At 53.7% G+C, this 27820-nt stretch overlaps 1 protein-coding gene across 5 annotated transcripts in view; it reads right to left on the reverse strand.

Moving 5' to 3' along the window:
* Positions 1-27820, reverse strand: part of PTPRU (protein tyrosine phosphatase receptor type U) — a 77312-nt gene that overhangs the window by 47813 nt on the left and 1679 nt on the right. For all 5 annotated transcript variants that reach the window (XM_073903055.1, XM_073903058.1, XM_025857014.2 and 2 more), the window contains exons 2-7: positions 13610-13741; positions 10487-10758; positions 9871-9952; positions 9651-9766; positions 9051-9225; positions 8182-8475 (exon numbers count right to left, since the gene is read on the reverse strand). In XM_073903055.1, the coding sequence (XP_073759156.1) occupies positions 8182-8475; positions 9051-9225; positions 9651-9766; positions 9871-9952; positions 10487-10758; positions 13610-13741 (1071 nt within the window). The remainder of the gene's footprint in view (positions 1-8181; positions 8476-9050; positions 9226-9650; positions 9767-9870; positions 9953-10486; positions 10759-13609; positions 13742-27820) is intronic.

A 27820-nucleotide genomic window follows, 5' to 3' on the forward strand; every position in this document is an offset into this window, starting at 1 on the left:
AACAACCACAAAATCACACCAATGCCTCAGGAGGGACAGCTCCCCCAACACGAGGGAGGAGCGTGTTCCTGCGCTTCACAGCCTCTTGATGAATCTGTGAAGCCACTTATAAAATGTAAAGAACCCAAGGCTTCTGAAGCAAAGGCAGGATGGAGCCCAGGTGCTCAGCCTCTAGTGCTCCATCTGCATTGACCAGCTGCATGATCTTCAATCTCTGGGCCTCAATTTCCTCATCAAGGAAATGATGGAAGAAGCCAAGATTACTGACAATCTTCTCTTTCTTGCACCCTAACTCTGTGAGATGCAGTTTCATTACCCTCAAGTTCCATGAGCACCTGCAAAGCGTCCCCAGTTAGAGACTCTCAGGACACGCCTTAGTGAGCAGATGAGAAAACACTGCTGCTCGCCTCTTGAGATGATTAAGTATGACCCTATTATCATTTCTATAGGATTCATTTGCTCAGGATGCTCTTTACAAAGAAGAGGCAAAGGGAAACACCATGCTCTTGACTCAGGAGTACAATGCCGGCCCAAGTACAGCACAATACAAAGTTCATTTCCACTGGAGCTTTCCTTTTTTCCCTGAGCCACGGGCAAGTGGCAGCCTCCAGTCATGTATCAGGCCACCAAAGAAATATGTCAGCACCTGCTAGGAGCAAGGCCCACCTCTTGACTTCTTGCACAGTCTGGCTACCTTCTCCCCACAAACAAGGCAGACCCGATCCCCACAGGACAAGAACGCTGAGGGTCTGGTCCCACTGCTCACTGCAATCCGAGGGCTGCTGGCTGCAAGCCCACTTATCACGCTTGTTTCCTCACCTGTTCCTGGCCCCCAGAGATTTTCCTCGTGTTTTTCTGTGCGGTTTTGTTTTAACCCGCATTCTTAGGAGTTTGGAGTGGATGGGGGCGGATTTCATGTGCGCTCGCCCTGCCATCTTGTTCAGAGATCCTTGCTTTATTCCCTGACTTCCAGGCTCTGGTCCTGGCTGCCCAATGGGTATTGTCTGTCCCAGGGGGTCTAGGGAGCCAAAGTCCCAGTGCTTTATTTGCTCCCGGCAGCTCTGCGCACATCCCCGCCCCTGGGGACACTAGCCCCTTTGCGTCCATGCTGGGTTGGCCAACGTGCACTGCCGCCTTTGCCCTCCTGCAGCATTTAGAGAAAGACATGAGAAGTTACTTGTAAACTGGTGACACAGGCTGGGCTGGGACTATGACAAACAGGACGGTAAGTGTCCCATCCAAAGGGGACAGCTGCTACTCAGCTCCAGGCAATGTTCCCATGAATGACCATAGACTGGGGATGGCCGGATCCTCCCTTTTTTTTTTAAGATTCTATTTTTAAAGTAATCTCTACACCCAAGGTGGAGCTCGAACCCACAACCTGGAGATCAAGAGTTGCACGCTCCACCGACTGAGCCAGCCGGGCACCCCGAGATCCTCCTTTTTTTTTTTTTAAAGATTTTATTTATTTATTTATTTGAGAGAGAGAGGGAGAAAGAGAGAGAAACAGCATGAGAGGGGAGAGGGCCAGAGGGAGAAGCAGGCTCCCCGCTGAGCCGGTTGCGGGCCTCGATCCCAGGACTCGGGGATCATGACCTGAGCTGAAGGCAGTCACTTAGCCAACTGAGCCACCCAGGCGCCCCGAGATCCTCCCATTTTTTTAAGAGAAGCCAGAAATTCAGATTTTTATGTGATACCTCCAGATTTTTAAATACTGGCAACCTACTCAGGTTTTGGTAAAAACCAGTTCGTATGGCACAAAATAACAAACCTCTAACCTGGAGGATGAAATTTCCACCTTCATACTTGGGTACCTCACTCTAAAAGACGTGTTAGCCCCCACCGACCTCACTGGATTGAGGGGTCTTTGAAAAGAAAGCTCACTTTCCTCTTCTCTTCCCCCCCCCCCATCCTGATCAAATCTGGGCAAATCCAGGGGCTCAAATAGTTTGTTGACTACAGACTGATCTGTTGATTGAAGGGTGTGAATTCATGAGTCTCTCTGTTTCCAAAAACCATCTGGCACCCAGACGTACTCTCTTCAGCTGCCAGCACACACTGGCAAAACAGAACTTGGGGACCTCGAAGCCCCATCCCTCTGAATTCCATAGGGCTGCAGGCCACTCAGAGATCAAAGGTCAGATGCGTGGGGGAGGGGGACGGGAAGACGAACAGGGAGGCTCACAGTTAGCGCCTGTTAAATTACACCAACATGTGTTGATTTTAATAATTCTGATAGGATGCAATAACCCTGAACCATTCAACTGTTTCTCCTGGAAGGGGCTTTGGAGTGGGGTCTGGTGCTCCAAATTTCAAATCCAATGGGCTCCCCAAAGTGCAAATTCTATACAACTATTTGTTAAAGCAATATATTTCAAAGCCCTTTCTTAAGCCGCTCCTGACTATCCTCCAGAAATTACCCAGAGCGGGGAGAAAAAACACTGTAAGAATGAAATTTTTCAGTGTAGTCTTACTTATAATACTAAGGATCTGGAAACATAATAGTTCAGCAATATGGAGACTCCCTGGACTTCTAAAAGCCAATAAACATAATTATAAACACCACCACACATGGGACGCCACAAAGCAGAGGAAGCAGACTACAGAATGCTTTCTACATCCCAATGACAAGGGTGTAAAACTGTGTACCAAAGGCATATGGGCAGAGATTTGAAGAAGACTGAAAAACTGGGCAAGGATGGCAAGGTTTAGAGTGATTTTTTTTAAATGCCTTCTCCTGACATTATATTACTGTTTTTACAGTAAATCATATTTGCAGGAGGGGAGTTTCAGGGAGAAGGGGGAGCGGATAACACAACTGACCAACCGCAACACCGCTGGCCAAGGTGCCTAAGCAGGGTGCTGGGGAAGGGGGCGGGAGGTACATCACCGAACCAAGAGAAGCATGTTGTTAGGATGGGCAGGAGGAGTCATTAAGGTTTTGTCTGTCTGGTCCCGGGCCCCAGCTTCTGTCTTCGCCAGCCTGTGTGAAGTGCTCAGCAGTGCCTGGCACAACGTGGCCACGTCAGCCCATGATGGCACCTGCTGTGCCCGCGGCTGCTGCAGTTTTCAAATACTTCCCTGGAAATCGGGAGAGTCAAACTTTGGTTCTGACTGCTATGGACTCACTGGGTGGATCTGGGCAAGTGACTAACTCTTTAAAATTCAGTTTACTCATCTGTGAAATGGGAGTTAGCGACCACTGTCACCATGTAGCCTGCGGCCGGGGCCCACTGTACCATTCTTCCCGGCAAGTGCCTTCCCCTCTCTGGGTTTCATTCCCCCATTTGTACACTCAGGAGAGGAGAAGAGAGATTGTCTGTGGACCCCCAGCTCTGACTTCTTTTATTCTGAATACCACAGCAGAACTGGCTTTGAAGAGTTAAAAACACTGTAACAATAACAGCTGTCATTTGCTGCGTGCTTACTGTATGTCAGGCCCCATCTTCACATGTATTCGGTACATTTATGGCCATTATTTGCATTTCACCCGAAACACTGGAAGGCCCAAGGGTGCAGGCCTCACACCTCCTCTCTTTTCCATGTTCACTTATTCCCTAAAATCTCAGGACTGAATCTGGGGTTCTCAACCCTGGCACTCCTGACACTCTGGACTAGATAATTCTCTGTTGTGGGGGCTGTCTGTGCACCATAGGACGTTCGGCAGTTTCCCCGGCTTCCTCTACCCTTCAGATGCCATTATCACTCCACCCCCGGTTGTAATAACCCATGTCTCCAGACACTGCAAATGTCTCCCGGGAGACACAATCACCCCCAAGTCGAGAACCACCAGGGTAAAAGATCTCATCCAGTCTCGTGGCTTTAAATGCCATCTATGTCTATGCTGCTGACTTTCAAATTTATATCTGCAGCCTGAACCTCTTCCCTGAGCTCCACTCGTAAATCCATCTGCCTGATGGATATCTCCACTTGAACGTCTAATAGGCATCTCAAAGTCAACTTTTCCAGCACAGAACTCCTGATCTACGGCACCCCGTCACACCTGCCCCTCTGCGGTCTGCTTCTTTCCAGTAAATGACAACTCCAACCTTCCAGCTGCTCAAGCAAAACACCTTGGAGCCATCCCTGACTTCTCCCTACTTCCCCCTCGCCTGTGCAATACGCAGTCCGTCGGCAAATGCAGTCAGCGCGACCTTCACAGCCTCCACACCTCGCAGCCGCCCTGTTACAGCGGCCTCCTCACTGGTCTGCCCTTCTTGGCCCCTCGCCCTCCTAGAATCTATACTTCGCAAAAGGGCTAGAGTCATCCTTTTGAACAAAGTAGGTGATGTCACCCTGTTTTCCCCCCCAGCAATTTCTCCAGCTTCTTGCACGGCTCAGTCCTTCACCCCTTCAGGTCTTGCTCAAAAGTCACCTTCTCAGTAAAATGGTCCCTTGAGCACTTTTTAAAAATAACAATCCTCCTACCCCCACACCCACCCCACCCCCTCCCACCCCGGCCTGCCCTGCTTTATTCTTCACAGCGCTTATGAGCTTATCATCTTCTGACAAACTATGTATCTCACTTGTTTTACTGTCTCCTCCTGCCAGCATATGAGTTCCATGCAGAGTTCCTGCAGCGCAGGAGGACCTCATAAGCCAATGGCCTTGGTCATTGTCGTGGCCACAGTGGCCACAGTCCTATATCCCTAGCAACTACAATAGTGCCTGATACCTAACAATAAGCATTTGTTGAATGAACCTTAACACCAACCCTGTGTCGTAAAGATTCCTATTCTTCTCATCCTCTAAAACAACCGGACGAAAGTTCCAAGAGGTTAAGTAACCTGACCCAGATTCCTCACCTAGAAAGTAATTCCCACTGGAACACTCCAACCCCCCACCCAGGGTCTCTTCAAATGGGACATTCAACTGGATTTTCGATGGCTCCCCAGATCAGCTTTTAAAAACACTTAAGAATATAGACTGGCAAAAATAATAAAAACCTTGTATCTTAATCAAAAATTAACTCAAAACGGATCACTGGACTCAAATGTAGAGTACAACTAGAACACTTTCAGGAAGAAAAAAAAAAAAAACAGGAAAAAATCTTTGAGATCTAAGGCGAGGCAAGGAGGCCTTAAACTTGACACCAAAGCACAACTCATAAAAGGAAATGTTGACAAACTGGCCCTCATCAAAATTAAAAATGGTTGCTCTGTGAAAGCACAGGTGAAGAGTACGAAAAGATGAGCTAAAGCAAGAAGAAATATTTATACACTGCATACCCAACAATGGACTAGTATCTAGAAAACGTGTAAAGAACTCTCAAAACTCAGAAGGAAAGAATGAATAATCCAATTAGAAAATGGGCAAAGACGTGAACAGTTCACCGAAGAGGATGACAGACAGCAAATAGCACATGCACAGTTGTTCAACATTAGGCATTAAGGAAATGCAAATTCAGACCAAGATGGGATACCACGGCACACCTCTCAGAATAGGTAAAAAAAAAAAAAATAATGACAATTCCAAATGCGGACAAGGATGAAGAAAACTGGATCACTCATACATACATTGCTGGTGAGAATGTAAAACAATACAGCCATTCTGGCAGTTTCTGATAAAACTAAATATGCAATTATCATACAACTCATCAGTCACACCCTTGGGCAATTATCCCAGAAAAATGAAAACTCATGCTCGTGCAAAAATCTGTACACAAATGTTCACAGCAGCTTTACTTATAATAGCCCAAAATAGGAGCCAGTCCGGATGTCATTTAACAGGTATTCACCTGTTAAACAAACTGCAGTGTATCCACACCATGGAATACTACTCAGCAATAAAAAGAAACAAATGACTGATGTACTGTAACAACTTGGATGAGTCTCCAGGGAATTATACTGAGCAAAATAGCCAATCTTAGTGCCAAGACAATTCAATGGGAAAAGAACACTCTTTTCAACAAATGGTGCTGGGACAACCGGTCATCCACATGCAAAAGAATGGAGTTGGTCCCCTACTTCACGACATAGGCAAAAACTAACTCAAAATGGATCAAGGGCCTAAATGTAAAAATTAAAACTATAAAAGTCTTAGAAAAAATAGGGGTAAATCTTTGTGACTTTGGATTGGGCAATGGTTTCTTAATATGACATCAAAATCACAAACAACAAAAGAAAAACAGACAAATTGGACTTCCTTAAAATGAAAAACTATTGTCTACAAACGACACCATTTTAGAAAATTAAGAGACAACCCACAGAATCAAAGAAAATGTTTGCAAACATATCTGATAAGGGTCTAGCATCCATAATATATAAAGAATTCTGACAATTCAATAATACAAAGACAAATAACCCAACTTAAAAATGGGTAAAAACTCTGAGTAGATATTTCTACACAGAAGACATACAAATGGCCAATAAGTACATGAAAAATTGCTCAATATCATTAACCATCAGTGAAATGGAAGTCAAAAACCCACTGAGATACCATTTCACACCCACTATGAGGGTTATAATCAAAACACAGATAATAACCTCTGTTGGTGAGAATGCAGAGAAATCGGAACCTTCATACATTGCTGATGGGAACGTAAAAAACAGTACAGCTGCATACAATGCAATACTGTTCAGCAATAAAAAAAGATAAGAGGAAAAAACATGCTACAACATGGATAAACCTTGAAAATACGAGCTAAGTGAAAGAAGCTGATCACAAAGACTCTGCCTCATATGATTCCATTTATATGAAATGTCCAGAAAAAGGCAAATCTACAGAGACGGGAAGTAGATTAATGGTTGCCTAGAGCTGGAGGTGGTAGGAGGAAATGTGGGGAGGAGTAGACTGCAAAAGAGTACAAACTTTCCTTTTGGGGTGATGAAAATGTTCTAAAACAGATTGTGATGGATGCACAACTCTGAATATACTATAAATCACTGAATTGTACACTCTAATGAGTGAATTTGTGAGATGTGAATTATATCTCAATAAACCTATTACCAACTTTTTAAAAACCAATTTCAAAAGCTTATATACTATATGATTTCATATTCATATAACATTTTTGAAATGGCAAAATTTTAGAAATGACAGGCAGATTACTGGTTACCAGGAGCCGAGGTGGGAGGAAGGGAAGGTGAAAATAGATATAAAGAGCCACACAAAGGAGTCTTAAACTGACTGAACAGTATCTTGACTATGATGATAAACACGCAAACCTATACATGTGATAAACTGTATAGCACTAAATACACACACGCACACACGCACACACACAAATGGGGACAAGTGAAATTGGGGAACTCTGAAGATCTGCGGATTATATAAATGTCAATACCTTGGCTGTGATATTATACTACAGGTTTGCAAAATGTTACCATTGCGGGAAACAGGGTAAAGTGTATGGGCAATCTCTGCATCTTTCCCTTTCTTTTTTTTTTTTTTTTTTTAAGTACTCTCTATACCCAACTTGCAGCTTGAAATCACGACTCCCAGGTCACAAGTCACATACTCTACCAACTGAGCCAGCCTGGCCCCCTGCAGTTTTTCTTACAATTGCATGTGAATTTATAATTATCTCAATAAAGATTCCAATTAAGAAAATACATTGAAATCTGTTCTGTTCTATTCTCAATTTCTCTTCAGGTTAAACAAGAGTGTCCTTTGATGTAGGAGTGCCATAGCTCCTAACAGCTGCTTATACCCTTTTGAACAAAGAAGAGCAGACCTCACGCTCAAAAGACCCCACAAGAGAATCCAGCTGAAATTTAATAACACACTTTTATTTTATGCTATATAGTTGTTTATCTAGATGCTTTAATGTAGAATTAACACAAATTCTGGAGCCAGCCAGTCAAGGATTCCAATGCCAACTCCGCCACTTATTAGCTATGTGACCTTGTGCCAGTCACTTAACATCTCTGTACTTCAGACACCTCATCTGGAGAATGGGTATGACATGAGTACCGAGATCATAGTGTTGGGAGATTTAAATCAACGTCTGTGTGTGTGCGTATGTGTTTATACACATATGTGAGTCTGGCACAAAGTATTAGCTACCATTACCTTTACCACAACAAGGATTGGGGGGAAATCACGACGTTTTATAATGTTTTAGAGGCACAAGTGCAGGCCATATTATCTCCCGTAATGTGCCCCCTTGGTCCATCCCTGGGCAGCCCTGAGCCCATACCCAGGTGTCCCAAGGACGGAGTTGGGCCAGGAGGTACCCACCTGCGCACTTGGTGCGGCTGATGAGCGGCGGCCCGGGGCGGCCAGTGCCGCCGTCACCCGGGCGCGTGAGCAGCACGCTGATCTCGTACTCCGTGTCCGGGTCAAGGTGCCACAGCTTGTAGGTCTGCAGGCTGACGGCGTGCACCTCGGCCCACGGGCCGCGGGACATGCGGTACTCAATCTCCTTGCGCACAATCGGCCCGTCGCCAATAATGGAGTTGGTGTTGAGCTGGATGATGAGGTAGGTGGGCCCCGCGCGTAGCAGCTGCGGGGGCGCAATGGGGGTGGGGGGCTCTGCGAGGGCGTGAGGGAGAGGCGGAGCCGAAAGATGCGCTGTGAGACCCTGCCCCCAACTCTGGATGGCAGCACATCCGAATCCCCAGTAGCCCTCCCTGTCTTCTCAGGACCCCGATGAAGCCCCCAGACCCTCAACTAGACTTTCTTGCCCGCGCCCACTAAATCCCCAGGCCCTAAGGGGCACCCGCTCCAAAGGCTGATCCCACACTCACCCCTAAGCCTACACCCTGTCCCTCACTGCCCTCTGAATCCCCAAATTCTAGCCTTCAGGGGCTGACCGCAGGAGGCTCGGCTCAACCCCAGCTCCCCAGAGCCAGACCCCGCCTCGCGTGGCTCACAAGCTAACAGGGTCTCCCCGCCCGCCTGCCTCTCAGACCCCGCCCCCTCGATCCAGACCTCCTTCCAGCGGAGAAACTGCCCCTTCCGCAGGCCCCGCCCCCGGTCACACCCTGTCGGCCCCACCTTTCCGCAGGCCACGCCCCTCTATCCGGCCATGCCCCCCACCCCACCCCACCCCTCGGAGGGGGGCAGCCCCAGCACCCACCCCCCTACGCAAGCGTAAGCCGGCTGACCCTTGACGATGAGCTCCGCGAAGTTGGAGACGCCCGCGCCTCGCGGGGCCTGGGACACGCAACGGTACAGGTCCTGCTCTGAGCGGCTCACGGAGGCCAGCAAGAAGGTAGCCAGGAAGCGCCGGTGGCTGATGTGCCGCACGGCGGCGGCGGGCACCAGCGCCCCGCTCTGCCGCTGCTCAGGGGTAAGGTGGACAGGGTCAGGAGCGCCCGAGAGGGAGGGTCACGATCTCGCTCTGACCCGGGCGAGGGGAGTAGTCTATGTCCTGGCCCCATTTAGCTGTCCCTAGTACACAGGGGACCCATATGGGGTTCCTGGAACTAGCTCTGCCGCTGGAAGGTGCGGGATAAGAAGCTGATTAAGGGAATGTGGTAGAGCTCTGCCTCTGATGGAGGGTGGTCTGGGGATCCTGGAGCCCCCCTCCCCCCCCGGTCCTGGGGGTATAAGAGCACCCAAGAGGGCAGAGCAGAGCCTAGGTGAGGGCAGGGAGGCATGAGTAGAGGTGCTGGAAAATGCAGGAGCGACTCAGCACCCCGCAAGGAAAACCCAGGTCCCAGAAGAAATCTCCCCCACCCTGATAAGGTCCCTGCCCCCCTCACCTGCAGGAGAAAGCGCTCAGCCTCTACTGCTCTGCCGGCGGCCATGCACTGGAAGGAAGCGTTCTGGCCAGCATTGACCTCCACATCGCCCAGGCGGGAGAAGTGCGGGGCCTTCGCTGCGAGGAATAGAGCCTGTGTGTGAGCTGGTCCTGTGTCCTCCACAGGCAGGAGCCACGGCCACCACACCCCTCACCCTGCACCCCCGGGGGCTGGGACTCACCGCAGGGGTAGCTGAGAAGCAGGACGTCATCGAGGCCCATGTAGCCCCTGCGGTCTGGGGAGGTGAGGGCCTCAAACAGCACCTGGGGGAGGCGGGAGGGTCCCTGTCATATCCCTCCAGCCCTACCTGGGGGGGGTGCCCACAAGGGACCCCTTTAGCTCTGCTCCAGTCCAGGCTCCTCAACCAGTCGAGGTCAGAGCCCAACTCACAATGACCTTCCCTACCAAGCCTGCTAGTTGTGGGATGGAGTGTCAGCAGCCAGAGCTAACAAGGTCAAGGCCAGAGGTTCCATCCCAGTTCTAGACCCTTGCTCTCAAGCAGGAAAACTTCTCCCAGCCAGACGGGGTTTCCAGGTCAGCACTGTTCCAACTCACCCTTGACTCTAGCCACAGACTATTTCTATTGACAGTGATCTCTGATGCTGAATCTGGACCGCAGTGGCACTGAATCACCCGATGCTGACCACAGACTGACCCCTGACCTTGACCACATATTGACTCCTGATGTGAACACAGACTAATTTCAACCTCGGTCACTAGCTTACTCTGAGCTCAGGCTGACACCTCTCCACCCCCACCCCTAAGCACAGGCTGACCACAGACCAAACCCAGCCTACCTGATATTCATTGGGCCAGAAGGTGCTGACAGCCAGCTCAGCCTGGTGCCACTGACGGCCATGCGATCCAGTCATGTTCCAGACGGCACTGCCCAGGGGACCCCCATTGACACGCACATAGATGCTCAAGGTGCCCGGGCTGTGCCCATCCCGGCTATACAGGAAGTAGCTGAACTGCACGCAGTGGGTATCATTCTCGCTCAGGCTCTGGAAGATGACATGGGCCCTCTGGCCTGGAGCATGCTGGGAAGCATTGACCATCAAGTAGGAGCCTGGAAAGAAAGGAGGAAGAGGCAGGAGCTGAGGAGGCTTGGGGAGGACCAAGGTCAGGTGGGCAGAGCGGGGCAGGAACAAAGGACTCTAGGCACTTGGATCCACTGGGAGTCAAGGGTTCTGAGTTCTGGTCCCAGCTATGACTCACTAGGTTGAGTCCCTTCACTTCCCTGCATCTGTTTCCCAGAGGAGAGAATTGGAGAGGCAAAAAACACACACAAGTGATTCTCTCAAAACCTTTTATGGCCCCTCACCACCTACAAGCACAGTCCAAGCTCGTGCTGACCCACGACTTTTCCCATGTTCTGAGCTGCCCTTGGAGGCAGGGACTAGGTCATTCATCTTGGAGTCCAGAGTCTGGCACATGACAGGCCCTCGAAAGCTCCCTTTTCTGAAGCCCTCCCTCCCTGTTCCTCTACAAGCTTCTCTCCTGGCCCTTGGATCATTAATAAAGTGTAGGTCTGTCTCCCCAGCAGCCTGTGATGCCTCAGGGGCTCCACTGGGTCCCCAACACAGGTCTGAACCCAAGCTGAATGAGCATATAGAACAGAGACCAAATGAAAGGACTCTTAACTTCCCTCCCAGCCCCCACCCTAGGTCTAAATGCCTGGGATACAATTCTCTTAATTTCCAACATGGAGAAAGGCAGCACTCCCCTTCCCCAGCTCCAGATCCGGGCTGGGCACGGGCAGGGGAGTAGGAGGGGGTTGGCAGGGTGAGAGCGGGCTGGACTCCTCAGGACCTGGCTGGAGGATTGTGGCTTCCCTTTTGTGGGGAGAAGGCCCCAGCAGCTGCCAAGAGGGTACCCACAGCCGCCCAGCGCTGGCTTCTCCCAGGCTCGGCTACCAGCCAACACAAACTCATTCAGATCCCAAACCAGGAGGCTCCCTGCTCTGGGAGGGCTCCCCAGGGACCCCACTGGAAGGGATCTCATTCCTCTCGGTGAGCCAGAGGCCTGGGAAGGCGGCTCCTGGATCAGTCCTGGCAGGGTAGTAAAAAGAATCCCCGAGTCTCCATCCCCAGCCAGAAAGGGGCACATCCTGGCCCCCAACAGTGTCTCCTGTCCCACCCCTCCATCCTCCTGTCTCCTCTCCCTGTGAGCAGCTGCGTGTGTCTCTCCCCCTTTCAGTCTGACACTTTGTTCTTGCCTCTTCCTCTGGCTTCCTCCGCCCCTCTCCCTCCTCTCTTTTTTCCGACTTTGTCCTCACCCTGCATCCCTCTCCTCTTTCATTTTCTCCCTTCGTTGCAGTGCCTCTCCCTTCTCCTGTCTCTGAATCTCCCTCCTTCCTCCTCCCTCCATCCCCAACTCCCTTCCCTAGAATGTGAGCACCATGAGAGCAGAAACTATGGCCCTTTTGCCAACCACTGCAGCCCCAGGTTCCAGCACAAGGCCCACACTAAATACTAAATTTCTCTCTCCCCTATCTCTGCAGGTATGAGAGAGAGAGGCCCACACAGGGTCCCTGCCATGGTGGGCACCTTACAGATAGATCACAGTCACACAGGTCAGACTCTGATACCTACTAACACAGAGGTCAAACAAGGAGCTGAGGGCCGTTTATGTAAAGGCAGAGAGGAATGCCCCAGAGGAGGGCACAGTGTGAGCAAAGGCACAGAAGGGGAAGGCAGGGAGGCCTCCAGGAGGCAAAGGTGAGTGGTAGGAGATAAGCCTAAAGGCTGCCTGTGTCAGGCTGTGCAGGGCCCCTCTGGCGGCTTCAAGTCTTGGCCTCACCACTGAGAACTTTTGCTGACCGTCCCCAAACCTTTGACAGCAGGTGCAATTGCAGCCATGCTGTGAGCTGAGTAGCAAAGGGCCTGGCCCACTACTATGACAGGGTGAAGGGGAGGAGGTCCTGAAGCTGTCTATTCTGGGGTTCCCTCAGCAAGCCTATTTGTTCTCACACTATGCTATGTCTTCCAACCCCAGCTAATAAAGTTGATAATTTGGCCTCCATCTGTCTCATCCTTTTCTGAATGCCCCGTTGATTCTGCACCCAGTGAAGGGAGTGCTGGTAATTGGGCCCCCTCAAATACCTCCAATGATAGCAGCTAAACATTAATTGAACGCTTACATGCCACTCCCATGTTATGCACCTTGTAGACATTATCTAATAACCCTATGAAGTGGATTCCTATGCTCTCCACTTTACAGTTAAGATAATGGAAGCTCAGAGAAGTTAAGTGATTTGCCCAAAGTCACACAGCTGATGAAGCCAGGATTTGAAGCCCAGTCTTCATGATTCCGGAACCAGTACACTAGGGGCCATCATCAGAGTAGGAGGCCAGTACTACAGTCCATGTAATTAGACTCCTGACTCCCATTCCAGTGCTCATGATACCATAAGTGCCTCATCCTGAAACAGGGCAGAGCAAGGTAGAAACTGGGAAGGATCCAGGACTTCCAAGAAGAAGGGAACAGAGGAAGGAAGGTTTTATACACACCCAGCCCCCCGTGTTACTGCTCCGTCAGCATCTTCAAGTCCTGGGAGACAAGGATGCAAAGGCTCTCAGGGAGAAGAGAGCCTCCTTGAAGGTGGAGGACTTAGGAAGACCTGATGGAGTAGGGTGGCCCCCGAGCTAAGCTGTAGGGGGGTAATGGGAAGTGGGTTTTAACTTACAGCTGTAAGTGTATTTGATTGCTTGAACCCGCACCCATTTTACAGGTAAAACTACCTGATATACATAACTGGACAGTGTCCACAGAGCCCCACATTCATAGTATCGTGTATGTCATTACAGATGCAAAAGCAGATGAGACCCAGAGAGGTTAAGGAATGTGCCCAAGGTCACACAACAGGTGGCTAGAACTGGAAGGAGAGAAAGAGGAATGGTGGTGGAGAGTAGGCTCACCGTGGGGCAGGTCCGCCGGAGACTGGGTGCCAGGGTGGACGTGCACTTGCTCCCACTGGAAGTCGTCGTACTGGGCCTGGCTGTAGTCACAGGGCACTGCTGGGTCACTCACCTCCTCGAAGGTGCAGCCGGCTGTGAGGGCAGGGCCTGGTTAGCCCCAGCTAGGGCAGGGTCGCTGGCCAGGAGGGCTCCTGGGGCTCCCCTCCAGGTGACCCTGCTGCTCCCTCCCACCCAAGCCCACCCCCCTTCCCTCCCTCTCCTAGGCCTCTCCCCGCTGCTCCCTCCCTCCCTCCCACAAAACTCTCCCCCCTCCAACCCTTTCCCTCTTTTTACTGTCTCCACCCAACACCAAGACCTCCCCACTCCACCCACCCCCCAGGACTCGCCAGGACCCCACACTGCTCAACCACCCATCAAAGACCCTCCCCCAGGAAAACTACTTAACATTATCACTCCATCATTTGAGCCTCAAAACTCGTGAGATCAAGTCTAGAATTATCCCCATTTTACAGATGAGGAAACTAAGGCCTTAAGGGCACGAAGCTCAGGACTGGCAGGCTCGTGAACGCACGAAGCCAATAACAACAACGGCCACCGACTATTTCAGGCTTACCACAAGCCCTGCATGGCGCTAGCTACCCGCTCTCGGCGTGGCATCTCATTCAGGCCTCATCTCCCAAGGCAGGGACCCCAGTGATTCCTGCCCGACAGGTGAGCTTTGGGGATTCACTCATCACCCAGTCACCCAAGTCAGGTCCCTGCCTGTGGGCATGGGACAGGCAGAAGCACAATCCTGCATGGACAGTCCACACGTATGACTAGAGAAGCAGCGTCCCATGATTCGGACCCAATATTTACAGGAGAAAGGAAAAGAGGAGGGAGGGAAGAAGGCGGGGTAAAAACAGATGTGAGTCCTTTGCCTGGTAATGAGGTCCATGTTTCTCAGTAGCTCATCGGAGCCCTGAGTCAGGCACCTAGTAAACGTCAGACCGCCACTGGTGGGGGAAGAAACTGCAAACTGGTTCCTACACCCACTTCCAAACCTCGGTGCTGGTGGCCCCATCACAGGCAGTCCAAGGGGACCCGAGAAAAGGCCTAGCCAAGTGATGAGGAAGCAGGGACACGTCAAGCCAGGCCCGGTGCGGGGTACCTGCCAGCCACCCCATCTGACAGACGATGTGACGGAGGCCTGGGGGATGAAGGGCTCCATGCACAGTATCACATGGTGGGTACGTGAGCAGGCTTCGGCATTAGACAGACTTGGGATTCAGTCTTGACTCTGCAACTTGCCAACCCTTGTGACCGTAGGCAAGTCACTTCTCCTGTTCCAAGCCTCAGTTTCCACCTCTGCACGTGGGGTTGTCGGGGATGCAATGCGGGGGTCCACCTCTCACCAGGCCTCATGCGTGCAAGTTCTCAGGAAATGGCCCTTCACAGGCACCCCTAGAGCCCACCCGAGCCACAGAATGGGACTCGAACCCGCATCAGCCAGATACCAGAGCCCGTGTTTCCTTCACCAGGAGGAGCACAACCGATCTCCTTCCCAGGATCAGGAAGAGGAAGGAAGAAATAAAGAAGGAAAAGAAACTGGGGGCTGAGGGCCACATGCCAGGAGGGCACCTGCACTGCGGCCGGGACTCCACTTTGGGGGGCTCGCCACAGGCGGGGGTCCTCTGTTCCTCTTCCTGCACCCCACTAGAGTGTAAAACAATGAGATGTGGGCATGAGGCTGGCACTGAGTGGATGCGATGAAATAACAGAAGCCTCTCTCCAGAGCTGGAGCAGGACCTTGGCTGCGCTCTTTGCCTCTTTGTGTAAAAATCCCAAGTCAGCAGCATGCCCTGTGGCCTGTGGGAGGGAAGTTTTAACCCAACCTGTGCTGGGAAGGCCTCAACCCTCCCTCTAGAAAATGACCCACAGTACAGCACAGAGGAAGGCCGAGCCCAGCAGGGATGGTCAGGGAGGGCTTCCTGAAGGAGGGGACAGCTGACTTCATTCAGCCTGAGCTGAGTCTGCAGTCTGCTCCCGAGGTTCTTGGCCAACGCCTCCCTAAGGCAGAGGGATTGCCAGAAAGGGAAGTCCAGGGCCTAGAGCCCTTCCTATTCCTTTACAAGGCAGGTTCAAGTACAGGGCAGCTGCCTAAGGATGTCTCATCCATGGCCCTGGGGCAAGCCTGGGAGTGCCAGCTCTTTGGCTTCCCCCCCGTCCATCCTCAGCCAGGCCACGTGAGCTGTCAGGACTCCCACACTGACTGACCTAGTCAGATGGACCCTCAAGACCATGTGACCTTAGCCAAAGTAACTCCCAGACGGCCCTGGGTCAGTGGCCCCCAGACAGACTGACTTCAGCCAGAGTGGCCCCCAGCTGATTATCCCTGGCCATAGCGGTCCCAACATCATCCAGACCATTTGACTTCAACCAGAAGACCACCCAATTGCCTGACTGACCCCAGACCAGCTAACCCTGGCCAGAGTGTCCCCTGACGCTCCCTGACTCCCACAACTAATCTCAGCCAAGGTAACCTCCCTGGCTGAACTTCCCCTCCATAGTGTCCCCCTAGGCAGAATGACTCCCTCTCCCTGGTCCATGTCCATCTTCAGCCCTGTGCCTCTGGGCCAGGCCCAATTCCAACCACAGCCCTTAGGGGATAACATCTCTGGGTCCAGGCTCCTCAGTGAGAGCCCCATCCCCAATCTTCCCCAGCTCACTCTGGGGTGGGAAAAATCAGGCCTCCTAGGTCCTGAGGAAAACCCTATCCCCTCCAGTCTGGATGGCTCACGAGCCACAGCCCCAAAGCCAAGCCCCAGCTCCTTCTAGAGACCCAGCTCCTGCTGGAGACCACCAACCTGGCTGGGGGGAATTAGATCAGACTTTGGATTCAGAGCAAGAATGGTAGCAGGGAATCCCTCTTGACTCCATCAACACAGACATGGGCCACAGACATGTACACACACACACATCAACACCACCGTGAGACTGTTGCCACTTACCATCATGTCCACTTATGCCCATGAAACGCCACAGTAATTCATAAGGCAGGTACTATTATTATTCCTGTTTTACAAATGGAAGCCGAGACACGGAGAGATGAGGTGGCTTGCCCAAGGCCACGCTCTAAGTCCCAGAAGCTGGGATTTAAGTCACCTTTCTTTATTCAAGGAGATTAGGTCCAGACAAAATAAGTCCCTGCTATTCCGCTGGCCACACGGGTTAATTCAGTTCCATTCACAGGAAATTCGTCCACTGAAAGTACGATGCAGGTCCCAGGCTGACACTATTAGAGGCACAAGGATGATTAAGATTCTGCCCTGCCCTCAGGGACCTCCCAGTCTGAGTGGGGGTGACGGAATAAGACAAAGCAGAGAAGGGTCAAGACCACAAGAGGGGGTCTGGGAGAAAGACTTTCTGGAGGTGGGTGCATCTGAACGGGGCCTGGAAGGATGGTTATCATTCTGGCCAGAAGATATGGGCAGAAAGGTATCTGAGGCAAAGGACCTAGCAGAAGCAAAGGAGGGGAGGAAATCAACACACAGTTAGTCCAGAGCATAGAGAGGAGCGCAGACTGACCCAAGCAATGGGAGAGAAGGCCAGAGAAAGGAAGGCCGAGGCCAGACCAGGGAGGGAGGGCCCTATGTGTCTAGGTGAGTTTGGCCTCATTTAGAATTGGGAAGCCAGAGTAGGTGTTTGAGCAGGCTTCAGGTGAGACAGGGATACATCCTCTATGCCAGGAGGAGGGCAGGTGGGTTCTCCAGAGGGCAGCACAGGATCAGGAGGGAGTTCCGTGGGACAAGTCCCTATGGGGTCCACAGTCAGATGTCAGGAACTGCTGAGGAAAGGAGCCTCAGGTCCCCATCCTAGATGCAAACAGCACACACTCTAGTCACACCCAGAGAGATGCACAACACGCGAACACACACAGCCCCACACTCCCTTCCCCCCAGCCTAGTCCAAGCTTCAGGGACACGGTCTCAGCCAGGCTGGGGCCAGGGAGAAAACCAGACCCTGCCATGGGTACCCCATCTCTGCCCTGGCCTCGCAGAGAGGGTGGGCTGAATCAACCCAGGACCCCCACCGGTTCCCCCAGCCTCAGCTCAAACTGGCCCAGCTACATTCCTCAGCTAATCTCCCCAATCTGGCGGGCGGTTGCCTCAGCAACCGTCAGCCACAATTTGGGAAGGCAGGAGGATGGCTTATCCACATCCGGCGGGGCTCTGGATGGGGCGATGTAAGGGGCAAAGCAACCTCAGCCGAAAGAGTCAGTGTGGGAAGAGCGTCTCCCCAGCACGAGGGTCTCCACATCTCCATGTCCGTGTGTTTCCATATGTTGACGTGTGTGTGTGCGCGTGTACATGGTTGTGAGAGTGATAGCCTGGTACGGACTCGTGAGCACTCAGCTGGGAGGCAGGAGACCTGGATCTAATTCCCACTGAGCCTCTAACTCCCTGTGTGACCTGCAGCAGGCGACTGGCCCTCTCTGAATCTCTGCTTCTTCACCTATGAAATGAGAATGAGGACTCAGGTGACCTCTACGGCCACTTCCACCTCTAGAATTCTGGTTCCATTTGAGTATGCCCGTGAACAAGAAGAATGTGAGGGCAGAGAGAGACTATGGGGCAGACGTATGTGAGGGTGAGCATGGGTCTCCGAGTGTGGGTCCCCCAGGCAGTGTGCTATGAAGTTGGGGGTGTGCAGGTGTAGATTCCTGTGCGGAGGTATATGGGCATACTCAGTGATAAGCATGTGCCTACAGGGGAGGTGAGTATACGCGGTGGGGTAGCAGGGAGGTGTGTGTGTGTGTGTGTGTGTGTGTGTGTGTGTGCCCCTGTGTGAGCACCAGACTCCTCCCCACCACACAGGGAATGATGCTCTGTGCCAAGTGAGGCTACCAGCCACCACCAGTATTTTCAGAAGGACCCTAGGTAAACAGAGTTTGTTTGCAATGAGATCTTTGTTCTCTTTGGTTTGTTAGTAGAGCATCCAGTTCCCAAGGGTGGCCCCGGGAGAAACAAAACCTCTCCTGCCAGACTGCAAGTCTGGGGGCTGGGATCATACCCAATCACAGGCGCAGCCCCAACGCTGGCCCTGGGAAACCAAATGAGACCCCAGTGACAGCCCTGGTCTAGTTCGTCATCTGAAGCCACATCCCTATGCCAGGTAGCCCAGCCCAACCCTGGAGCCAACGCTGGCCTCACCACTGGACGTTCTTGCCCAACCCAGCCCTATCCTGCGTTCTCCACCCCAGCTACAGCTCCATATCAGGTCCACCTAACCCCACCTTCTCCATCCCTGGGGTCAGAGACTGGCCTCCGAACCCCATCCCCAAGCCCTGTGCACAGTAGATGGCCAACAGTGGTTAGACTTTTTGGCCCCATGATCCCAACTAGTCTGACCCCAACCAACCCCACCCAGGCTCAAGCACCATGACTCCAACCCAGAGACCTGGCCCAACACACTTCACTGCTTTACTTGCCCAGATCCATACATCCAGACCTCAGCCCAGATTCCCTAGAGCTGCTCTCCAGAGCCCTGGATAACCGATGAGTAATTACTTAAGGGCAGGGGTGACCACCTTCTAATCACCCAGGATTCAGCATGGCTGCAGCCAGGAAAATCACCCAAGACAGGACCACAGAGAGAAAAAGCTGAGCTGGTACCCCCTCGAGGAGCCAACACAGGGAGCAGCAATGCCAACATCCTTCCACCTCCACTGAGGGTAGAAGGAAGGCAACTACAGCAGGGAACACTTAGACCGGACCCACTCGCCATCTCCCTGATCACTATGCACTGCAAATCCCAAGGTTCATGGTAGGGCCACCATGTTGGTGGTAGAAGAGGAAGGCACAGGGCGGGCCCGGCTCCCGACAGAGGCAAAGGGCTGAATGGGGAGCTGCGCTGTGCAGAGGTAGAGGGGGCAAAGAGTACACAGACCCCTGCAGTGTGATATCAAAACACAGTGCAGCCGAGCAGAGAGGCAGAGGGCCATGCACAAACCCATGCAATGCGAAAATCCGCCCTTTGTTGCCTTCCGTGGAGACACAGGGCTATGGGGCACCACGGCGTGGTGTGGCGCCACGGTGTGGCATGTGGGGGGGCGGAGGGGGCACCGTGTAGAGCAGCTCCGCACGGTACAGAGGCAGAATGCAGTCATACACCACAGGGGAGCAGAGCACACGGCGTGCACAGACCCCGGTACTGGCCCCCCCCGTGCGGCATGGCGGAACCAGCGCAGAGGTGCCACATCCGTCGTGGGCCCGACCCAGGGCTGCACAGAGGCACGGCACGCCAGGGCCGCGCATCCAGGGGCACACTGGGTGGGCACTCGGTGCTCCGTGATAGGGGCATGGAGGAAGGCCAGGGCGCCAAGTTCGAGCCCTACTGGTTCTTCTTGCTCTCCAGACACTAGCGCGGGGCCGGGTACATAGCTGCTGCTCGGCGACTGCTCACAGCCAGCATGTGTCTGACGTAGGTGCACACAACAGTGCAGAGACACTAGGGTGAGAAGAGTGTGGTGTGGGGAAGCCTAGTCCAGAATACAAGCTCAATATAGTCCCCAATAGCGGAGTAGGTGTAGACTCAAGGGTAGGGGTAGACTCCAGGGTATGAGTAGAAAGTGGCACAGAAATGGAGCGCAGTGAAGATGCCGTGCGGAACCGTGAATTCAATGCAAGGGCTCTGGGGTCCTAAAACCCAGTAGAGTGCACACAACCCAACCGTGAGCAAGTGCAGTGCAGGGCGGTAACTCTGTGTGGTTCATGCACAGATGCACAGATGCAATCCTGGGTATGGTGCAGAGGTGCTACCCGCAAAAACCCAAGCCAGTCCCAGAGCTCAGCAAAGTGGCTCCAAGCCACAGTGTGAGTACAGACTCCCCAAGCAGTGAGCAATGTGGGGCTGAGGTGTATGCAGGGCGGCCGCTCGAGGCAAAGATGTTGCTCAACTGCAGCTGCCAACAGAAACCTGGGGAAAGGACACTAGCAGACTCCCCAGCGGGAATCCCAAGAAAGGCTGAGACGCCGTAAGGGGCAGCATGGCGGTGGCCACGGTGCCGTGTCATGTGAAGGGCTTGGCCAGAGGGCACCTATCCAGCACCTACCCAGTGCAGTAAAGCACTGGGACCGAAGTGCACATGAGGCAAAGGCGTGCTGTGTGGGTAGAGTGCAAAGGTGGAACGCAGAGCAGCTGTGCCCAGGGACTCAGGAAAGGCCACATGCCCAACACCGTCAGATCCCCACTGCAGTTGTGCAGTGCAGAGACACCACGTGATGCAGAGAGGCAGTGTGGCCGTCAAATGCCATCTGTTGGCACAGCGCAGTGGTAGGATGCTAGGAGCTAGCCCCAAATCCCTGGAGAGTCCACAAGCCCCGTGCAAGGCACCCTGCCCAGTGAGGTAGTGCAGCGTAGAACAGAAATGCTCTACGGGGCAAAAATGCAATGTGGCCATAGAGAACCAAGTGTGGACTCCAGGCAGTGGGCCGGTGTGAGGGGCTCTACCCAGAAACTCGGGAGAGTCCACCTTCCTGATGCAGCAGTGACATCTGGTAGAGTGATCCAGCACAGATGAGAGCCGCAAAGACACAAATGGACACGTGCAGGACAAGGGGTCGAGGCAGAGGTGGAGCGCACAGACCCTCTGGAGGCTCTGCACCGCCAACAGAACGCAGAATCCCAGCACGGTCATGCAGGGCAGGGCTAAGATTCAGTGTAGTGCCAGGATGCAATCAGGGGCCCAGTCCTGAGGTGCTGAGCCCAGGAATCCCAGAGAGCATACGCCTGCAGCGGGCCAGCACCATCATGCAGTGCAGTTCCGAGTATAAGGCAAAGACGCGGCACACAGCCAATGCCCTGCAGGGAGGTCAAGTGTGCTGTGATGCACTGGACAGCAGGGACACCCAGACTCCTAGAAAACTCTGTGACTCCTGCGCTGGCAGTCTGGGCCGGCTAACCCACGGGTTGGGGGCTGAGGCCTCGTTTGCCCTATGGACTTCCCTCCACCCCGTCCCCCAAACCCCAACATCTTCCACCCTAGTGACTCCCCAAGGGCACAGGATGAAGCCATTGCTGTCCATGGGACGGGCAGCCCGAACTGAGCACATTGTCCAGGTATTTCTATCTGAGCAGGGCCCCAGCAGGCTGGCTGGCAGACAATGAATTCTGATTCTGCTGAAAAGCTTTTGGGCAATCAAAGCACATCCCCTGGCCCCCAGCCCAGGGCAGGGTGGTGCGGGGCAGGACAGGGCAGAGACAGAGAGGGAGACCTACTGGACTAGACCCTGGTACAGGGTGAGCAGGAAGTGGGATGAAGAACAGGGAGGATGTGAGAGGCGAGCCAGATCCAACCAACCTGGCTGGTCACTGCTGCCCCCCCACCCCCTCCAGGGCCTGGACGTCATCAGAAGCCAAAAACAAACTTTCCTGAGCACACAGGATGCCCGCACACATACACACACAGGCTTAATAATTGTTAGCACTTACACAGTGCTTACTAGGTGGCAGGCCCTGTTCTAACAACATACCTATGTGTATAAAATACATCCTCATGGCAACTCCATGCAGTGCGTCATTCTATAATTACACCAATGTCACAGACGAGAACATTGAAGACCCAGAAAGGCCAAGTAACTTGCCCAGGTGCTACACAGCTGGTGGTGGTGGAGCTGGGATTAGAACCCAGAGCCCGTGCTCTTAACCATACTGGAAGTAAAACACATATTGACACACATGTGCAACCACAAGGGTGCACACGTTCACACATGTAAACACACATATACAAGCATTCCGAGCAACGTATCCCCCACTCTCGCAGCTGAGACCCATCTAGCCTTGTCCGCATAGCTTTCTGACACCTCCCAGTTGTTACTTTTTTTTTTTTTTTTTTTTTTTGAGAGAGAGAGAAAGAGTGCACATGCGTGCGACCGGGGGAAGGGAGGGGAGCAGCAGAGGGAGAGGGACAGGGAATCTTAAGCAGGCTCCACACCCAGTGCGGAGACCCCCGCAGGTCTCATGATCCTGAGATCCTGACCTGAGCCGAAAATCAAGAGTTGGATGCTTAACCGACTGAGCCACACAGGTGCCCTCAGTTGCCACCCCTTATCCCCCAACTGCCCCATGCCCTCCGGTTCTCTCCATCCTCCATCTGCCCCCCAACCCTCAGCTGTCCCCCCAACACCACCTGTCTCCTCGGCCCCAGCTGTCCCCAGTCTCCATGGATATCTTCATCGCTCATTATCTCCCATCCCTCAGCTGTTACTCTGCCCCCAACTGTGATCGTAGTCATCAAATATCCCCAACCACACCCCTTCCCAATTTCCCCATCCCAATCCTTCCACCCAGCTTCTATTCTCTACTCCAAAACCTCAGGGACCGTTCTGAGTCGCTGTTCTCCACATCCCTTCCGATCCCCCACTAGCTCCTGGGATCTGCACCCTGGGAATCTGCCCAAGACGTCCTGAGTCCGCCAGCGACAGCCTCTTCTGAGATGTCCACCCTGGCGCCCATCCGTGACGGCCCTCCAGAGCCCAGCTCCACCCTCCACCCGCTCCAAGCCTTCCCTGTGTACCCAGGGGTTCACATCAATGCAAACACTGAGAGGGCACCAACGATATACAAAGCCCTGGGGACAAGAAATGACAAAGACCCAGCCCAGCCTTCAGGGGGCTTCCGGCCCGGTGGGCAAAGAAGATGGAAAACAACTCAGCACGCTGCCCTGTCCTACGTGCCTTATAGGAGAAATGGGAAAAGCCGTGCAGCGGGGTGGGGAAGTGGGGAGCATCCCTGGGGGAGTGACAGAGCTGGACTCTAAGGCTGGGCCAGCCAGCAGGCCCCCACGAGGTGAGAAGGCGGGAGAGGCATTCTGGGCAGAAGGCACAGCATGTGCAAGGGCAGAGGGGTGTGCAAAGGCCTGGCAGGTTCTGGGATGAGGACTGGCCTGGTGATGCTGGCGCATAAGGTGGACAAGGACGAGTGTGGTCAGGGGAGGAGAGGCGTGAACACGAAGCTGTTCGAGAAAGTGGGGGGGTGCATCATATAGGGTTTGAGTTTTGTCCCCTGGATGCTGGAGAGCCTTGGGCTTGGGGCAAGGGAGTGGCAGCATCCCAGGTCTGCCCTCAAGAGGCCATTCGGGTCACAGGTGCTGGAAGCGTTGGGGAGCGGACAGCAGAATAGAGACCAAGGAGGGCTACTGCAATAATCCAGACAATAATCCAAAACGATGGGCTGGGAGGAAGGGACCATGGATTCGACAAAACCTTCCTCAGTGGCTGCAGAGTGATGGTTCAGTCAGACCACTTCCACTGTCCATAGGACCAATCAGGCCCTGTCCATAGGACTTTCCGCCCTGATACAAATATCCACGACTTGCACCGACCAATACAATAGCCACTAAGCAACACGAGATTCTTGAGGACCTGAGATGTGGCAAGAGTGACTGTGGGATTGGTTTGTATTTTCATGAATTTTAACCCATTTAAATTTCATAACCACTTGTGAATAAGTGGCCACCGTATTGGAAACTGCAGGTAGAAAATATTTCCATTGTCGTGAGAAGTTCAATTTGTAGGAAGTTCTATTGAGAGTCAGCCCTAGACTGAGAAGAACCATTCTAGAGAAGCAGAACCAGTGGGGCCTTCTTCAGAGGCTCCTGGCCTTGGGGTCTGAAGGGAGATAGGGAGGCAACCCCCAGGGAAGGGGGTGTCAGAAGCTGAGTGGCAGAGGCCCTGGTACACAGCTGTACACAGTCACCAGGACACTTCCTACCCAACACATGCGCACCCCTTTCCTGGAGACAGAAACCCTGACCACAGGGCGCCCCACACCCAGACTCACACACACCTGGATACTCTAATGCATGGGCACCCTGTTTCTGGACACAGATCCCCCCACACTCCAATATCCAGACACTTGGGAACCCCACATCCAGACACCCAAGTACTCAGATAGCCCCACATGTGGACACAACACAGAGACACTCCCATACTTGAACACCCCTTAATCTGAGGACTGCCAGACCACCTGGATACACCCACCTCCAGATCCAGAGACACAGGGCCATCCTTAGGTTGGCACACCCTGATCCTCCCATAGCCTGGTCCTGGGACACCCACACCTAGATACTGAGATGCCACCCACCCAAATAGGTCTACACCCAAACTCCAGGTATTTGACACTTAGATACCAAGACACCCTGGCAGCAGGCTCCCCAGGGATCCAAACAGCTGGTCACCTCCCTATTCCAAATTCAGATCCTGCCATGCAGGGTAACCAGATGGCTAGACACCCTGACAAGCCACATATATGTCCTGTACCCCAGGCTACAATCACACACACACACACACACACACACACACACACACACACACACACCCCTCACCCCATTCTGACTGCCCAGATGCCAGGATCACACCTGCACACACCTCAGCCAGCCTCCCATAACCCCACCTGCAGGGGTCACTACAGGGAGCGGCCCTCCTCCCCTCCCTGGAGCTCACAAACAGTCAGCACACAGGGTGTGATCCCACCTGCCCACTCCAAGATCTGGGACAGAGAACCGAGGGAGTCTCCCCCTCCTGATGCAAGGCCTGCCCTTCCTCCTCCCAGGACACTCAGCTCAAACTGACGGTTGGGACTCGATGCTTCTCACCACCTGCTGAGGCCTCCAGCACAAAGGCTGAGCCTGGGGGCAGGACAAGCCCTGCCAGCTGCTGGGGGGGGGGGGGGGGGGGGGGGGGGGGGACAAGCCGGGGCAGGGGGGGGGGGGGGGGGGGGGGGACGGGGTTGGAGACAGAGCTGGAAGCTGGGGGGAGGGGATGACAGGCAGGAGCCCGCTCCCTCCAGTCCCCGCCAGGGACTCAACCTCCCCAACTCACAGCTCCCAGATGACTCTATATGTGGCCTTTTCACACACAACACCCCCACTCCCCCCAGCAGAATTTTCCAGATTCCTGGAGGGAAAACCGAATTCTTTAATCTCTACTTTCAATGGAGTCAGTGCGCCCCCATCTGGCTTCTCCAGCTCAGAACTTGACCCACTGGACCTCGTTCATTCTTTCTTGCCACATTTATTCAGCAGCGGTGGGCCAGGACTTGTACCTGACACTAAGGATTCAGAAGTGACCTAAATACCCAGTCTCTGTCCTCACAGAGCTCATGGTCTGTAAGGGAGAAAGGACCAATAAACTGTAATTACAATAATTACAATGCTATGAAAAAATCCAATCAACCCCCACTCTCCCTTCCGGAGCTAGAACAGGGCAGTAACCAAGGAAGGCTTCTGGGAGGAGGTGATGCCTAAGCTGATACCTGAAGGAAGAACAGGAGTTCACCAGGAGAAGAGGTGGAATTAGAGAGTCCTGGGGAGAAAGCACAGCTTGGAGGACAGAAGGGGGCTGTGGGAGAAAGGGGGGCACAAGGCACCCCTAGCAACTCTAGCTAAGCCAGCCGGGCATGAAAAGGCACCCCACAAATCTAGCTTAGCAGATGGAAGGATGGCAGCATGCCTCAAGCAAGCAGGTGTCTGCCCTGAATTCTCTCTCTGACACTTGGGTTGGGCAGGGGGCCTCCAAGGAGCTCAGCATCCCCCACCCTGGCCACTCTCACCACCTCCTGCTGAGTCTCCTCCCCCAGCCCCAGGGAGAAGGGCCAGCTGCTCAGACAAGCCTTTATTGCCCAACCTGAAACCACTGGGCAGCCTCTTCCTCATTCCTATTGTCCACAACCCCAGCAACCAAAAGGACAAAATGAGCTAGAACACAGAGGAATACGTTATTGCCAGATTTGCACGACTGCAAGACATCACACACCCACCCTTGGTGGGGCAGGGGACTCAGGAGGCATTTAGGGAGCTGGACTGATTTTACCCAGGTTGAGGGCAAGGATTGATCATACCCCTTCTACAAAGCATTTATTTATGAATGAAGCCCCAAAGGTAATAGCTACAAAGGTGCCAGGAACTTCAGAAGTGAAGTGACTTGCCCAAGGTCACAAGGACAGCAAGTGGCAGAGGTAGAATTTGAACCCAGGTCCCCCCTGGCTTCAAATCACACTTTCTGGGGCTCTTTGTAACAGTCCTCAAAACCATCTTTTGTTCCCTAGCACTCACAGATAGAGCCTTACTTTACAATCTACCAAGTACTATGCACCATTATTATGATGCCTATAAAGCATATGAGGAAACCAAGCCCCCAACGATGGAAGTAACTTGCTCAGGGTCTCACTCCCATCCCAAACCTCAGTTCTTGACAGTCTCCCCCCTGCCGGCAAGAGGTGAAGCACAGGAGGGTTCTTGGAATCAAGGCGAGGGGGGGGGTGAATAATAACCCTCCAGTTTGATCTCAGGGTGGGGAGGGGGCAAAGTTGTTGGGGGAGGAGTTGAGGGGGGAGAGGAAGCCAGGCCCCGGCTCCCAGCCAACTGCAGAAGCCACTGCGGGGGCAGGAGGAGCTCTGCCCCCAGAGGCCCGAAGGGTTGGCGGGGCAGCGAACTCGACTCCGGGGAGGCCAGTTCTCGGAGGCCGGCGGCCAGGAGGAGTCTCTCCGGGGCCGAGGTGGCCCGGCACGTGCCTTGGCTCTGATCTCTGCTTGGGGCGTCTCCCCGTTACTCAGCGCCCTGGGTACCAGGCTGGAGCCACCCAAACGGTGGGGATTGGGAGGATGAGGCCGCGGGAGGGGACCGGGCCACCCCTGCCCCAGGGGACGGGTCGGGCACAACTCCGCTGGAGGGGGCCACAGTCTGGCAGCCCAGGCCCCAGGGAAGGATGTGGGCGGGGGAGGGGAGTCAGACACACGCACACACGGACACACAGACACAAGCTCCGGGTACGCACATTCAGACGCGCGAACACACACACACACACAGCGCGATCACACAGCAGACAGAAACACGGAGACACACGTACACACTCACACACACCGCGGTCCCAGCCGGCAGAGAGGCCGCACAAAGTTGCGGAGTCGACCGAGGGAGTGTCCCGGGAGACCCCGGTGGCGGCGGCGACTCCCGCCCGCCACGGGAGGGGACGCCGTCCCGCGGCCGAGGGCCAGGCCCTGCCCGCGCCGGGACGTCGCAGCCCCGCCCGGCCACAGCGCCCGCCGCGCCCCCCCCTCCGCCCCGACTCCACCTCCACCGCCCGCCGGGTGCAGCCACGGCCGAGCCCCGCAGGAGCGCCCGCCCGCCGGCCCCGGCGCGCCCCGCGGCCCCCGGCGACCGCCTGCCGCGCCCGG

The sequence above is a fragment of the Callorhinus ursinus genome, unplaced genomic scaffold, assembly GCF_003265705.2.
Source record: "Callorhinus ursinus isolate GAN/ISIS: 27379988/994484 unplaced genomic scaffold, GSC_fseal_2.0 scaffold18, whole genome shotgun sequence".
Taxonomy (NCBI): domain Eukaryota; kingdom Metazoa; phylum Chordata; class Mammalia; order Carnivora; family Otariidae; genus Callorhinus; species Callorhinus ursinus.